This window comes from Myripristis murdjan, chromosome 5, assembly GCF_902150065.1.
Source record: "Myripristis murdjan chromosome 5, fMyrMur1.1, whole genome shotgun sequence".
Taxonomy (NCBI): domain Eukaryota; kingdom Metazoa; phylum Chordata; class Actinopteri; order Holocentriformes; family Holocentridae; genus Myripristis; species Myripristis murdjan.
In genome coordinates, this window is record NC_043984.1 from 32,163,305 (window position 1) to 32,179,233 (window position 15,929).

The 15,929-nt window shown below is 43.0% G+C and overlaps 1 protein-coding gene across 1 annotated transcript in view; it reads right to left on the reverse strand.

Moving 5' to 3' along the window:
* Positions 1 to 542: 542 nt before the first annotated feature.
* Positions 543 to 15,929, reverse strand: part of aldh1l1 (aldehyde dehydrogenase 1 family, member L1) — a 37,754-nt gene continuing 22,367 nt past the window's right edge. Inside the window, exons 8-23 of the mRNA XM_030051822.1 lie at positions 15,661 to 15,786; positions 15,466 to 15,557; positions 14,463 to 14,610; positions 13,351 to 13,470; positions 11,766 to 11,893; positions 11,164 to 11,314; positions 10,946 to 11,016; positions 10,141 to 10,246; positions 9,911 to 9,998; positions 8,488 to 8,581; positions 5,052 to 5,151; positions 4,845 to 4,943; positions 3,650 to 3,815; positions 2,994 to 3,099; positions 2,580 to 2,779; positions 543 to 1,250 (exon numbers count right to left, since the gene is read on the reverse strand). Of these exons, the coding sequence (XP_029907682.1) occupies positions 1,195 to 1,250; positions 2,580 to 2,779; positions 2,994 to 3,099; positions 3,650 to 3,815; positions 4,845 to 4,943; positions 5,052 to 5,151; positions 8,488 to 8,581; positions 9,911 to 9,998; positions 10,141 to 10,246; positions 10,946 to 11,016; positions 11,164 to 11,314; positions 11,766 to 11,893; positions 13,351 to 13,470; positions 14,463 to 14,610; positions 15,466 to 15,557; positions 15,661 to 15,786 (1,851 nt within the window). The 3' untranslated portion in view covers positions 543 to 1,194. The remainder of the gene's footprint in view (positions 1,251 to 2,579; positions 2,780 to 2,993; positions 3,100 to 3,649; positions 3,816 to 4,844; positions 4,944 to 5,051; positions 5,152 to 8,487; positions 8,582 to 9,910; positions 9,999 to 10,140; positions 10,247 to 10,945; positions 11,017 to 11,163; positions 11,315 to 11,765; positions 11,894 to 13,350; positions 13,471 to 14,462; positions 14,611 to 15,465; positions 15,558 to 15,660; positions 15,787 to 15,929) is intronic.

Sequence of the window (15,929 nt, forward strand, 5' to 3'; positions counted from 1 at the left end):
TTTTTCTCAACTCTGTAGCCGACAAACGGAGCCATCAAGTCTGGAAAACATGCTGTACGATCTCTCTGTATTGGGTTTACGTCCATGTTTATGTCTTCCAGATGTGTTTAGGATGTGAGAAACCAGATGCTGTTCTCCCAGTGATATATATAAAACATTTCTTTCCTACCATTATCATTCTTACGCTGTCCGCTCCAGTGTGACCCAGTGGCAGTGTGACCTGCTCTTGTGAATAAATGCGCCCTCACATGATCTACATGTGAGTGTCTAATTTCAGATAATTTCAGCCACGACAGAATCATAATCCTTCGAATTACACTTTTACAAAGAATTCCTGTTAAAACCAAGTTATTGTATTTTTCTAAAAAATAAGAAAAGAAAATGATAGTGTATGTTCACAGACACAGACAGACCGGATTGTTTTGGGATATATAAATCATATAGGAGCTAATAATGCTGATGGTATTGGTGACATTTTGAAGCAGACGTGTGCAAGAACATTTATGTTTATGTTTATGTTATGATGCAGAAAGAACCACAACTTCAGCTTGTAAACAGGAATTTAATTCAGTCAAAAGGAGTCCAATGCATTGAATGAGTTTCGACACCCGTTTTCTACCCACTGCGTTTCGACGTTTCCCAATCAGTGTCGGAAAAAGGCGGAAAAAGGAGTTTTTCATCAATAAGAACCAGAAGTCTATTAGAAATGTTACATGTCATCAGATTGCACTGACCTAATGCAAGCCATATGAGATAATTAATACAATTTGTTCGATTTCCCTATCACAGTGATTACAAAACGGTCTCCAAGGTCAGTGTCTGACTACATCTATAAACAAAGTTCAGGGCAATACTTACACTGATCACACTGTGGCTCATTGGTGTGAGACTGATGGGGTTGTACATTCATGTGAGTTAGACAAATGTTAAGGCACTGGTCGCTGTCAGCCGTCACAAACAGGGAGAGAGGAGCAGCTCGGCTGACATGAGCTGTTCCGCGAGGACGTACATAAAATTTAATCGAGACTACGAGCTTGTTGAGGTGTTAATTATATCAGCGTGTCGGTGTTATCACATGTACCTGCAGATCCCTCTCCATATCTGTTAATATCTATGCATTAGACACAACTGCATCCATCCTCAGTTTTCTGATGTAGCACTCCATCATCGGTGCAGGTATTCGTCTTCATAGCCTTAATACTCGATGGTCACCGCCTTCGTCTTCAGGTACTCGTTGAGAGCCTCTTGTCCTGTTGGAGGAAGGGACAAAGAGATTAAACTTCATCGAACATCATAAAATATCCAGAAGACCCACTGTGCTGGCCATGCAGCTTCACCTGTAACCTCTACACAAGCGAACACACAGATTTGAGGCTTAAATTTATGTAAAAATATGTAAAACTTTCACAATGTCAGCTGAGAATACACACAGCCCCTACTGAGAATCAAATATCTGAGTCAAGTCTGTTTTTCTTCTTCTGAACATTGCCACATGAGAACATGGGTCTGTTTTCTGCAGATTTCATAAAACCAAACTTAGAAACCCCATAGCATCTTAATTCACTGGTTTTATGTATTTCTTATCATAACAGGATGCTGGAACACATGGGGGAACGTGGGTGGTGCAACTCCCTGGATCCGCCATTGAAGATCCAGTAAAATACACTACTCACAAAAAGTTAGGGATATTTGGCTTTTGGGTGAAATTTATGGAAAATATAAAAAGTTCACGCTACAGTGATATTATATCATGAAAGTAGGGCATTTAAGTAGAAGCATACACTGGTGATTTCCTCATCTCAAACAATTTCTTGAAACAAAAGCCAACAACAGTGGTGGATCTACCACAACAAAAAATGTCAGTGTCAATAACTTGTCATGTGCCCTTGAGCATCAATTACAGCTTGACAACGACGTCTCATGCTGTTCACAAGTCGACTTATTGTCTGCTGAGGCATGGCATCCCACTCTTCTTGAAGGGCGGCCCTCAGGACATTGAGGTTCTGGGGTACAGAGCTCCGAGCCTCTACACGGCGACTCAGCTGATCCCATAGGTTTTCTATGGGATTCAGGTCTGAGAAAGTGCAGGCCACTCCATCTGAGGTACCCCAGTCTCCAGCAGCCGTTCCCTAATGATACGACCTCGATGAGCTGGAGCATCAAACACCTGATGTGAATTTTGCTGTTAAACTCCTTGTTAGAGAACAGCAACTTGTGCAAAAAGTACTGAAACATTGAACAGTTGGACATGTGCATTCAAAAGTTTACAGAAGGTCACATAAAGTTCACCTGTAAAGGTTATAATGCATTTTAGGTTCATCCTGAAATTTCACCCGAAAGCCGAATATCCCTAACTTTTTGTGAGTAGTGTAGTTAATGTACTGCATTTCTATAGCACTTTTCTAGTCTACTGGCCAATCAAGGCACTTCACAATGTTTGGCCATACATTCACACCTTTAAAGGGGGTTCAGTGTCTTGCTCAAGGACACTTCAACACACACTCTGGAGAATCTGGGGATCAAACCAGGAACCTTCAGGACCCCATTCAGGACCCTGTGACTGCGGCAGCTTTGCTCACCCAGATCTTTGCCGAAGCCGGACTGCTTGAAGCCGCCGAAAGGCGCGGCCACGTCCGTCTTGTTGTAGGTGTTGACGAAGACTGTGCCGGCGTTGAGCCTCTCGCTGACGTACAACGCTTTGCTGATGTCCCGTGTGAAAACGCCTGACGCCAGACCGTACTCTGTGGCGTTGGCTCTTCTCAGGACGTCGTCCACCTCGCTGCAGGGGGGAGGGAGGGAGGGAGGCCAGACAGGTGACCGAGCAGAGAGGAATTTGAAATGAAGAGGAGAAAACAGATTCAAAGCCACAAGGTCAGCTCAAGGGACGCCGTCTGAATCTAAATGAGACTTTTAGAAGCACTCGGGTAAAATCTTAAAATGAACCACGGAGGCGTTGATGTCAGATTTGGTGGCGCATCAGCCGCTCGACTCACCCGCTCTTGAACTTGGAGATTATCATGACAGGCCCAAACGACTCCTCTTGAGCAATGTACATGTGGTCTTGCACATCGGTGAACAGCGTGGGCTCGAAGAAGAAACCTGGAGGGAGTCGCAACCGAGTCTCAGTTGAATCAGATATGACATAAGCATCTGTTTTTGAAGACTGGCACATATATTTTTGGACTGATGCTGCATACAACAGATATTTTGTGCTTGCTTCAATAGCATAAACAAAAATAGAAGCATTCGCTGTTTCCCCCTGTGTTTTGTAAGGTTGGAAATGCCTCTGAAACAGCAATAGACTATGAGACACTAAAAATCTCCTCAGAATAAAGAAAAAAAAATCTTTATCCATTTTTGTGTGGAATTTACTGATTTCTAATGTCTCACTAGAATCAGCTCAGGTTAAGGTTTTCTCACAGACCCTGTAATCAATCAAATTCCACAGAAATTAGAAGTGGATGGCATCTACCGCCTTATATCTGAATTTAATAAAAAGCCATTATCGGCTCCATTCATCAGTCTGGACACACACACACACACACACACACACACGAGGCTCCAGTCCAAGTCTCTTGATCAGAGGTAAAGTATAAATTTAATAACCTGAGCTAATAACTGAGTTCATATGACGTCCGCGTTGCCTCACCTGGACGTTGCACCTGTTTGCCGCCACAAACCAGGGTGGCGCCCTCCTTGACTCCGGTCTGGCAGTACTCCACCAGCTTGTCCAGGTGGGCTTTGTGGTTCTGGGGGCCGTGATCTGTGGAGCGGTCCAGCGGGTCGCCGATCCTCATCTTCTTCATCTCCTCAACCTGAGAGACGAGACAAGCCGCAGTGAGACGAGAGCAAAGAACCAGCACTTTTGTATGAGGCCTCTCAATTCTAACAGATTCTCCAACAGATAAATCACAAGAGGAACTTTTACATTTTACTCTTTATCAGACCTTTATTAAGTGATATGTACTTAAAAAAAATAAAAATAAAAATAAAAAAAAAAAAAGAGGTAAAATATTTGTGAGATTCCCCAGTAAAAGCTTTTGCACTGATGATGGAGAACCAATAGGGAACACACAGCATTAGTACACTTTATAGGGAAACTGTAAAATGGCAACTTTGCACTGAAACATACCCATTTGAATTTGAAACCATCAAAATAATAAAATCTTTAGACTAGAATCACTTCTGAATGATGCCATTCATCCACTTTCTATTCATTGTGTTGAGTAATACTGTATCACTGCAGTTGCCGTGTAACTCAGTATGTGTGTGTTTGTTTTTTAAGGGTTTTCTTATTGTTATTCTATTTGGAGCAGGAGTCTCAGTGACTGTCCTGTATGCCCTCTTTGCTCTGCGAATCTGCATATAATTTTCAAACCACCTTGACCAAAAAACTCCTTTGATTTTTTTTTTTTTTTTTTTTTTTTTTTTTTTTTTAATTTCTGTCTTTTCTCTGTGGGAGAAAACTCAAATACTATAGAATTTATATATCAGGGTTGCACTTTTCCTGGATCCTGTGCAACTCAGGCCTTCACACTCAAATCTGAATCTGCCCCTCGGTAATTTTTCTAGTCTATTTATATATAATATCTATATAGTCAAGGATGCCGTATTATTATCGACAAGTCAAAAAGGCATTACATCTATTTTCAGTCAGAATATGTGGCTCTGAGTTTTGACTGAACTGTGGCCTTTCCACAAATACTAATGAAGTTGCTGTTTGGTTTTCTATCCATCACTGTGTTTTGTTGCCCTCCAAGCTAATAGTGGCTCAAACGAAGCCACTGTGGCACTGAAACTACGACATTTGTTCAGACTGACTTGCTTTCCAAAGGGACACATACCACTCTCTTCACAAACTGGTCGTGAATGGACTCCTCCACAAACAGTCTGCCAGCCGCGATGCAGTTCTCGCCCTTGTTGAAGAACACAGAGCTCATGCCCTGCAGCGCAGAGATATATTATTACAGTGACTGACACCACTATAAAAACTTCCATGTGTGAAAAAGAGAAAAAACTGAGGAAAAAAAAGCTTGGGTGAATGAACTGACCATGCGCACAGCCTTGTCCATGTCACAGTCGCTGAAGATGATGAGCGGCGATTTTCCTCCGAGCTCCAGAGACACTTTCTTCACGTTACTGACGGCACAGCTTCACGTGCAGGATAACACAGAAACACACACACATGAGATGCACATTGCATGGAAGTATATTTACTTTATTACTGTAGCTAAGCACATTTTTTTCAAGTACACTATATTACCAAAAGTATTCGCTCACCTGCCTTTACTCATACTATGAACTGAAGTGCCATCCCATTCCTAACCCATAGAGTTCAATATGATGTCGGTCCACCTTTTGCAGCTATTACAGCTTCAACTCTTCTGGGAAGACTGTCCACAAGGTTGAGGAGAGTGTTTATAGGAATTTTTGACCATTCTTCCAAAAGCGCATTGGTGAGGTCACACACTGATGTTGGTCGAGAAGGCCTGGCTCTCAGTCTCCGCTCTAATTCATCCCAAAGGTGTTCTATCGGGTTCAGGTCAGGACTCTGTGCAGGCCAGTCAAGTTCATCCACACCAGACTCTGTCATCCATGTCTTTATGGACCTTGCTTTGTGCACTGGTGCACAGTCATGTTGGAAGAGGAAGGGGCCCGCTCCAAACTGTTCCCACAAGGTTGGGAGCATGGAATTGCCCAAAATGTTTTGGTATCCTGAAGCATTCAAAGTTCCTTTCACTGGAAGTAAGGGGCCAAGCCCAGCTCCTGAAAAACAACCCCACACCATAATTCCTCCTCCACCAAATTTCACAGTCGGCACAATGCAGTCTGAAATGTACCGTTCTCCTGGCAACCTCCAAACCCAGACTCGTCCATCAGATTGCCAGACGGAGAAGCGTGACTCGTCACTGCAGAGAACGCGTCTCCACTGCTCTAGAGGCCAGTGGCGGCGTGCTTTACACCATTGCATCCGACGCTTTGCATTGCACTTGGTGATGTGTGGCTTGGCTGCAGCTGCTCGGCCATGGAAACCCATTCCATGAAGCTCTCTGCGTACTGTACTTGGGCTAATCTGAAGGTCACATGAAGTTTGTAGCTCTGTAGCAATTGACTGTGCAGAAAGTCGGCGACCTCTTTGCACTATGCGCTTCAGCATCCGCTGACCCCTCTCTGTCACTTTACGTGGCCTACCACTTCGTGGCTGAGTTGCTGTTGTTCCCAAACGCTTCCATTTTGTTATAATAGAGCTGACAGTTGACTGTGGAATATTTAGGAGCGAGGAAATTTCACGACTGGATTTGTTGCACAGGTGGCATCCTATGACAGTTCCACGCTGGAATTCACTGAGCTCCTGAGAGCGGCCCATTCTTTCACAAATGTCTTGTTTCACAGTCTGCATGCCTGAGTGCTTGATTTTATACACCTGTGGCCAGGCCAAGTGATTAGGACACCTGATTCTGATCATTTGAATGGGTGAGCGAATACTTTTGGTAATATAGTGTATCTGTATTTACTTGAGTATTTGTTTTTTTTTTTTGGTTTTTTTTGGAAACTTGACTTTTATTCAACCACGTTTCAAAGACAAATATTGTACTTTTGTCTCCATATTTCTATGAAGGTTGTCGTTAGTTGTTGCTTTAAAGCAGCGCTTGGAGGTCAGCTGTGCAATTTTTTTTTCTTCTCTAAAATGTGATCGGACACACGCTGTGTTCCTCACAGGAGAAAAAAATAAATCACAGTGCCCGCTCTCAACCGGGTTTGATGTAAAAGCAGAAATATGTCATCCGGCTTTGTGAAACAAGTGCAAGGGAGACGTCCGCTTTCAAAATAAAATCCATTTCATTTTGTTAGCAAAGTGAAAACATCTAACCCGGTGGTGGAAAATACATTTGTGCCGCAAGAAGTCAATGCATTCATCAGGTGGTTTCAGAGAGTTACAAGGTTCTGTAAATGCATCGTGAAAACAATACAGCAATGAAAATGTGCTTTTGAATGCTTAAGTACACTATATTGCCAAAAGTATTCGCTCGGCTGCCTTCACACACATATGAACATGAGTGACATCCCATTCTTAAACCATAGGATTTAATATGATGTGGGCCCATCCTTTGAGCTAGAACAGCTTCAACTCTTCTAGGAAGGCTTTCCACAAGGTTTAGGAGTGTGTTTATGGGAATTTTTGACCATTCTTCCAGAAGTGCATTTGTGAGGTCAAACACTGATGTTGGACAAGAAGGCCTGGCTCTCAGTCTCCTCTCTAATTCATCCCAAAGGTGTTCTCTCGGGTTGAGGTCAGGACTCTGTGCAGGCCAGTCAAGTTCTTCCACACCAAACTCGCTTATCCATGTCTTTATGGACCTTGCTTTGTGCACTGGTGCGCAGTCGTGTTGGAACAGGAAGGGCCATCTCCAAACTGTTCCCACAAATTTGGGAGCATGAAATTGTCCAAAATGTCTTTGTATGCTGAAGCATTAAGAGTTCCTTTCACTGGAACTAAGGGGCCGAGCCCAACGTCCGAAAAACAACCCCACACCATAATCCCCCCTCCACCAAACTTTACACTTGGCACAATGCAGTCAGACAAGTACCGTTCTCTTGGCAACCACCAAACCCAGACTCGTCCATCAGATTGCCAGACGGAGAAGCGTGACTCGTCACTGCAGAGAATACGTGTCCACTGCTCTAGAGGCCAGTGGCGGTGTGCTTTACACCGCTGCATCCGATGCTTTGCATTGTGCTTGGTGATGTAAGGCTTGGATGCAGCTGCTCGGCCATGGAAACCCATTCCATGAAGCTCTCTACGCACTGCTCTTGAGCTAATCTGAAGATCACATGAAGTTTAAAGGTCTCAAGCTATTGACTCTGCAGAAAGTTGGCGTCCTCTGCGCACTCTGCGTCTCAGCATCCACTGACCCCTCTCTGTGATTTTATGTGGCCTACCACTCCGTGGCTGAGTTGCTGTCGTTCCCAATCGCTTCTACTTTGTTATAGTACCACTAACAGTTGATTGTGGAATATTTAGTAGCGAGGAAGTTTCACAACTGGACTTACTGCACAGGTGGCATCCTATTACATTACTATTACAGCACCATGCTGGAATTCACTGAGCTCCTGAGCGACCCATTCTTTCACAAATGTTTGTAGAAGTAGTCTGCATGCCTAGGTGCTTGATTTTATACACCTGTGGTCATGGAAGTGATTGGAACACCTGAATTCAATGATTTGGATAGATGAGCGAATACTTTTGGCAATATAGTGTATCTTTAAAAGCAAATTCTCCAGCACTCTGACTGAGCAGCTCTCACTTGTAGTTGACCAGGAGTATCTACACTTTGACTCTGGTAATGGATCTGCATCTGATGTCACCGATGAGCACAGCAGGAACTCATCTGCTGCTGCGTTTGTTTGTAACGAAAACCTGCAGACTCCTCCGCGGCTCAGACCTGAACTCCACGGAGCGAGATGTGGACACACTCGCCCTCTTACCTCTTCATGATGTGTTTGCCGATCTCGGTGGAGCCGGTGAAGCCCAGCTTACGGACGTCAGGGTGGTCAGACAGGCGCTGACCCACCAGGGAGCCTGGAGGAGACAGAGAGATCAGTTTAATAAAAATTTAATAAAAACGCGATTAGACAACTTCAGTATGAATGAGCTTCATCTGAATGAATGCACAACGACTGAGATATTACAGACCCGTGGCACAAAACAAGCATGATATGATATCTCAAATTTCCCCTCTAAAAGCTAAAAAACGTCATTTTCAGGCCAAAAAAAGCAAATGAGAAAGCAGAATTTGGCACGGTGACATTATCCATTCATTAAATGCCTCTGATAGATCTCTGCTCTAATTGGCTGGTTTAGCCCCATTGTGAAACTGTAACTTTATTATTCAAAGCCACGATAAGCTGCGCCCTTCGTGTCTGCCTTCTCTCCTTGAAAGACTGTTTCCTAAACTTTAGAGTTTTGCTAATAATTGCCAGTTAAGGTAACACTAGAGCACAATTAGAGCACAACAATTAACATTAGTTAACATTAGTTAATGCCGTAATGGTTAATTAACTGTTAGTTAATGATTATTATGGCATTTACTAATGTTAATAATATCTACAATAACCCTTAAATAACATATAAATTAATACCTTAGCATGAACAGCATTAGTACATGATTCTTAGACACATTAGTTAACGGTTAGTTAACTGTTACTTAATGTTTATTACCTGTTACTTAATGTTTATTACGGCATTAACTAACATTAACTGTTGTATTTTATTACCCCAGTGACAGCAGAGAGAGACATTCAAGGCAGGAGATGGACTTAACCGTGATACATGGTACACACTCTACCAGGCGAGCCTCCTTCATAACAACAGTGTGTTCCTTAAGGGGGCCATTGGTGTTAAAGTGTGAACCCGAAAAGTTGGGCTGGGTTCAGACACAAATTTAGAAATTATGTTCAGGTTCGGGTCAGGTTTGGTCACGTCTGTGTTATTTCAGTGAAACTCGACTGTAAAACTAATAAAAGGAAGAAATATGCAGAAACGTGCGACCCGATCCACTCTCTAATTGCTATGGTCAGGATGTGCTGTCATTTAAGTGTTTTCTGTGCAGTAAAATCACAACAATAAAAGTGTAAAACAATACAACACATGAGGTTGGGAGGTAGGACGGAGGGGGTAACAGAGTCACAAAATAATCCAGCATCATCAAGACAGAACAAAACAGGACAAAAAAGAAACAGAACAACAAAACAAGAGAGGACAAAAGGAAAAGAAACGACAGAGGAAAGCACAGCTGGTGTGTCTCTAAGGGAGAGAGAGAGTTCGGGTTAATGAGCTGAAAACACATACATACAGGTGTGATGGTGTGTGTGTGTGTGTGTGTGTGTGTGTGTGTGTGTGTGCTCCTACCTGATCCAGGAAGAATATTGATCACGCCCTTGGGAAATCCTGCCCTGGCAGCTAACTCAGCAAACTTCACAGCTGTCAGCGGTGTGACCTGGAAACACAAATTCACCACAAAAGGACTCGACTTTCGTGAAAAATCTCCGGCAGCATTCACAAAGTGTCAGCACAGATGTTTCCCTCCCTGTCTGCTCCGAGCAGAGCAGAGGGACCTCTCCACAGCAGAAAAGCCTGACCTGAGCGGGTTTGAGGACGACCGTGTTTCCAGCTGCCAGGCAGGCGGCCGTCTTCCAAGCCAGCATCATCAGAGGATAGTTCCAGGGAATCACGATGGCACACACTCTGATAAAAAAAAAGCATCACTCATCAAGCAGCAAACAGAAATCAAGACATGTACTGCTTCTTTTTTGTTTGTTTGTTTTTAATAAATGCCTGTCAAAGTGCCTCATGCTGCCTTCAGGTCATATGGGAAAAACCAACCATGTGAAGACTTGACGGTTCCTACTGACAACTTTAAACTGGTTTAAATGCTCAAATAATTTTTTTTTAACACACTTACTAATGATGCACAGAGATAAAATTTTACTGCATACCAAACATTGCGATGTTAACCACAAAAGGAAAAAAAGACAAAGACATCATGACCTGCCAATGCATTTTAAATTGTGATCACAGAAGGACTTGTGTGCAAAAATTCCGTTCCATTGAATATGTATTTTAATACCACTGACAGCAGGCATTTCCTCGTTTTTGATATCAAAAAATTTTCAGGAAATCAGTCATCACGCTCTACGGCTAAACCCCATGAGTTCCCCATTAGTATCAGCTGTGAGCTCAGGTGACTGAAACTTTTATCTTCTGTCTTTCCAACATGACTTGAATGCAGCATTGAGCATTAAGCAGGATGCTGGATCCCGACCAGCTCCACACCGACAACAACAGAAGTAAATTCCTAATTAAAGTGTGTACTATTAAATACTACTAATGCTCAAATCATTAATGGAAATTAAAAAAAAAAAAAAACATCCGTTGATCTCTCACCCGATTGGCTCCCTCTTGGTGAAGGTGAGGTTGCGATTGGGCCTGGCCTGGTTGATGGGGATGGTGCAGCCCTGTGAAAGGAAGCTGGTGTGTTATTTACACGTAACTGCAGTGACACTGACCTTGAAAATAAAAATGGGGGCGCTGTAACTTTTCCCACTGAGGATGATTTTAATTTGGTATCTTCCTCAGGACATCTGACCTGAGCCTTTCCTCACCTGGATCTTGTCGCACCAGCCGGCGAAGTAGCGGAAAGTCTGGATGGACATGCCGACGTGGGTCTTGAGGGCGAGAGTGTAAACCGCCCCGGAGTCGATGGCTTCGATGGTGGCCAGCTCCTCCTGGTGCTCCTCCATCAGGTCAGCCAGCCTGGGGGCCGAGGGGGAGGCAGGAGGCAGGAGGTCGTTCAAAATCATTCAACATGCTTGACAACAGGTCAAGTGCTTGAGGTCGGTAAGTGAGGCTATCCTGCCACATAACACTGTAATTCGTGCTGAAACAATTATAATTCTGATAATCAAGTAATTGTGTTAGAAATGGTTGCAACATCTCAAGTGCTATGATTTGCCTGCTTTTCTCTGATTCTTATAAAATGAGAACTTGTGTGCATGTCGGTTGCTGGTTGGACTAGATAAGTAACTTCAAGAGCTCATTTGGGCTATAGTTTCTTCAGATGGGCATTATTCATCAATGAAATGATTAAGCATTTAATGATAAAAAAAAAAAAAAAAATTCTGCCACACAGCTCCAAACTAGAACATTAAAGTCGCTCTGTGTTTAAAGCTGCGCTGTGCCGTTTTGTAAGAAAAAGTGGACTGACTTGTGGATGAGTCTGCCTCGGTCCCTTGGGTTCATTTTGCCCCACTCGCCCTCCTCGAAGGCCTCCTTAGCGGCGGCCACGGCCTTGTCCACGTCGCTGATCTGGGCCAGAGACACGTCGCAGATGGCCTGGACGAGGAGACGGTAAGAGAAAGGACGGGTTCAGATATTATACACAGCAGACAGAACCAAACATGACACAGCAGAGGTGGACCGCTGGTGCGATAATGAGGGAGTTTGTCACCTGGAAAGCCACATGGCAGCTGATTCTCTATTACAACCACGCGAGGAAGTAACTAATTACATTTCCTCATGTTACTGTAACTGAGTAGCCTTTTTGCGTACTTGGACTTCATGGAGTATTTTCTTTAAGGTCAGTAATTTGACTTTTACTTCAATCCATTTTTGCTCGAGTTTTGTCCTTCACTACATTTTAAATCAGATCCAATACAGAGAAATGATCCAAAGGAGGAACCTTTCACAATAAAAGCTCGGTCAGCAAAAATGAGAAGAGAAACATGCTTTTACTTTGTCGGCTCTACTTTCTGTCGTTTCCAAATTTCACCATAAAAGCTGCACCATGAAAAACTGCAGGTGGTCGATGGAAACAAGGACCATTTAGACTCAAAGGAAAAATGTGGTATTCGTAGATAAAATGATGGTTGACTCTGCGTGGTTCTCATCAACACTCTGCAGTTTGAGCGTAATGCTCCTTTAACAGCATGTAGTGTGCAGCGTGTTCTCTCCTCCTTTTCTAACTGCATGGAAAAGATCCCAGCTAACAAAGGAGCTCAGTCACTTTTACTGCCAGGACATTTGAAATGAGACGCTTTGGACTTTTACTGCAGGAGATTTTTTACTGCACTACTTCTACTTCTACTGCAGTCACATACCAGCAGAGGAACAGTACTTCTACTTCTACTACAGTCAAATACCAGCAGAGGAACAGTACTTCTACTTCTACTGCAGTCACATACCAGCAGAGGAACAGTACTTCTACTTCTACTGCAGTCAGATACCAGCAGAGGAACAGTACTTCTACTTCTACTGCAGTCAAATACCAGCAGAGGAACAGTACTTCTACTTCTACTTGAGTAGCAGTTTGTAGTACTGCCTCCATCACTGATTAATATCAAAGGCAAAAAAAAAAACCTCCCTTTATGCAATCATTAAAGCAGGACTAGACCAATATATTTGGACAATACTGACGTGTTATTAAAAACAATCAGAGAAACATCTTTGATAAGACAAATGTTTCTCCTTTTTTCCCTCAGTAGCTTCGGCGGTGTGAATGAATAAGGAGCTGCAGAAAAAATTTAATTAAACTGAATCTTTCATTAATCTGAATTTGAACAGAATTTCTTTTACAGCCTCATGAGGATTTAAACTCCAATTTCAGAGGCTTTTCCACCTTGACAAAATAAAATTCAGCTTCATTCTGACCGAATACTTTATGTTGAACTAAAATCAGTAACTGAGTGGTCGTGTTGTCTTCCTCTGCCCGTCTCTCTCTCTCTCTCTCTCCTTTCTCTCTCTCTCTCTCTCTCTCTCTCCTTTCTCTCTCTCTCTCTCTCTCTCTCTCTCACCGTGCCGTCGGTGGGGTTGATGGTCTTGTAGGTCTTCCCTCCCTCGGCATCCACGAACTCTCCGTTGATGAACAGCTGATGAGGCATCTTGACGGTCATGTTGTTGATGTTTTTCTCCACCTGAGGGAAGATTTTATGTAAAACACAGGAGACAGCAGCCGAGGTTTGCTATTTGGGCTTTGATGTGAGAATAAAAGTGTCTGTGCACTGAGGCTTAAGGAATCGTTTTTAAAAATACTACTTCCTCATAACGACAAAAACGGTCCACTTAATACCTCGGGAAACAAATATGGCTTGTGACGTTAATGTTAATGTTGAATAATCCGGTTAAAAAAAGAAAATTCAGCCTCCCTAATCCAGCTTGTGTACTTTTTTGTTAATAAAATGTGCAGCCAATGTGAGTCTGACCTTGTGCACACTGTAAAATCTATGATCTAAAAACATTCATATTTAGCAGTATTAATACAGTACATAGTACATAGCATTTTGTGTTAGCTTAGCATAAAGACTTGGAGTCTATGGGAGTCGGTAGCCTGGCTTCGTCAAAGTGAAAAAATAAACGTGAACTTGAAATACACATCTTTTGTTATGATTTAGTCATTCTCTTGAGGATTTGAGCAACTGCAACTGAAATAATTTCCCCTTGAGGATCAATAAAGTATTTCTGATTCCAATTCTCTGAATGTTAAACCATTCTTTATGTTTTTTTTTTTTTTTTTTTTTTTTTTTTTTAATATTATTATTATGTTTTGAACCCCAGGACATATATTTCTAATCCACATGTTCCACTGTGTAAATAAGACAGCTTCAGAGATGCTGTAAGGTTTATTTAGTCACTTTGATGGAGGCTAGGCTAACAACTCCCATAGACTTCCAGTGTTTATGCTAAGCTAACAAGAAATGCTACCCATAGGAACTGGATGAACAGAGGTGGAAATTGTGTCCAACATCTGATCTCAGTCTGCTTAAGACAGAAAAAGGGTGTTTTGCCCAAGTATTCTTGTAAGCATATCCAGTCTTAAGCGGTAAAGGAGGGACGGAGGAGGGAACTGAACTCCCTGTGCATTTGAACTGTTAATTAATGATGGCACCACAAGGAGGTGGCAACGTACGTAGTCGACGACCAGCTCCTCTTCGTCGTCCTCGCCGCGGAGCTTCCTCACACACATCTGGATGAAGTCTTGGAAGGAGGTGTTCATGTAGACGTCCTCGTTCTGCAGCTGGCAGCTGCTGGCCCGCAGCTTCACCTCCTCCACCAGCCTGAGGAGAGGCAGAGGAGGAGAGGCAGAGGAGGAGAGGAGGAGGAGGGCAGGAGGAGGAGAGGCAGAGGAGGAGGAGGGCAGGAGGAGGAGGAGAGGAGGAGGGCAGGAGGAGGAGAGGCAGAGGAGGAGGGCAGAAGGAGAGGCAGGAGGAGAGCGAGACAATGTGGCAGACAGAGAAGAAAGATAAAGGACAGGCGATTAATCAAATTGGAAATTAATTAAAGGGAAGTGAGTGAAGGGAATGAATTGAATGGGATGCCAGATAACAAAAGATAGGAGAACAGAGGCGCGGGGGTTAAAGGTCAAGACTACATTTCCCATGAACCCTGCTGTCTGAAGTAACCCAGCCGAGCGGTACATCATGTAAAATGTCTGGTCCATATTCTAGGCAAAGATCTCTCTCTTGTTTACCATAAATATACAATCATCAAACAATTAATATGGTCACAATTAAAAGATGGTAAGATGCTAGATATGGTAACTTTTCCTCCTCTTTAAACACTGTGTGGTGTTAAATCTTGTTTTTCCTTCACTTGTTATATTAAAAAGAAGATTTCAAGACAAAATATGAGACTAAACGCCTCTTTTTGCTTTACATACATACTAAAAATCACTTCGTTTGTTCCTTTTTTCTTGCGCTTTGCTTTTAAAACACCCGCCCAGTGGCAACAGAACTGACTTTCCCATTCCTTACTCTACCTAGGCCTACTTTACTTTTTCTGATGTGGCAATTTATTTAAGTGTATTTTGCTACTGCAAGTCATTAAAGGAGAGAGTATCAGCTGTTTAGAGTGTAAAATGTAGAAGTCAGATGATATCATAGGCCTATTGCTCATATGTGCTTTGTGTTTACCTGACCACGTCCATGGAAGCAGCGCCGGACTTGAAGAAATCGGTGGAGTCCTCGATCTGAGCGACGTTGGTCAGGATGCTCTGCCACACCGCCTGCGAGGAGAGGAAACCCCATGCAGAGTCAGCCGGGGAGTGGACAGGGGAGAAAACTGTTTTTGAGGCCAAAAAAAAAAAAAAAAAAAAAAAAAAGACATACCCTCATCTGTTCAGCGAAAGCCTTCTCCTCCTCTGTCAGCTCCACGGCGGCACTACTGCCGGAGCGAAAGTACTGAGCCGCCGCGATCATCTTCCCATCCTCAAACTGCAGGTTCTTCACCAACAACTGCAAAATGAGAGAGAGGAACAACTTCAGCACTTTAGGTTATTCAAAGCCTTTTACAATCCTGAGATTATTAAAATTAATCTTATAACCAGAATTAAGACCAGTTTTACCTAAAAAAAAAAAAAAAAAAAAGATTCCAGTAA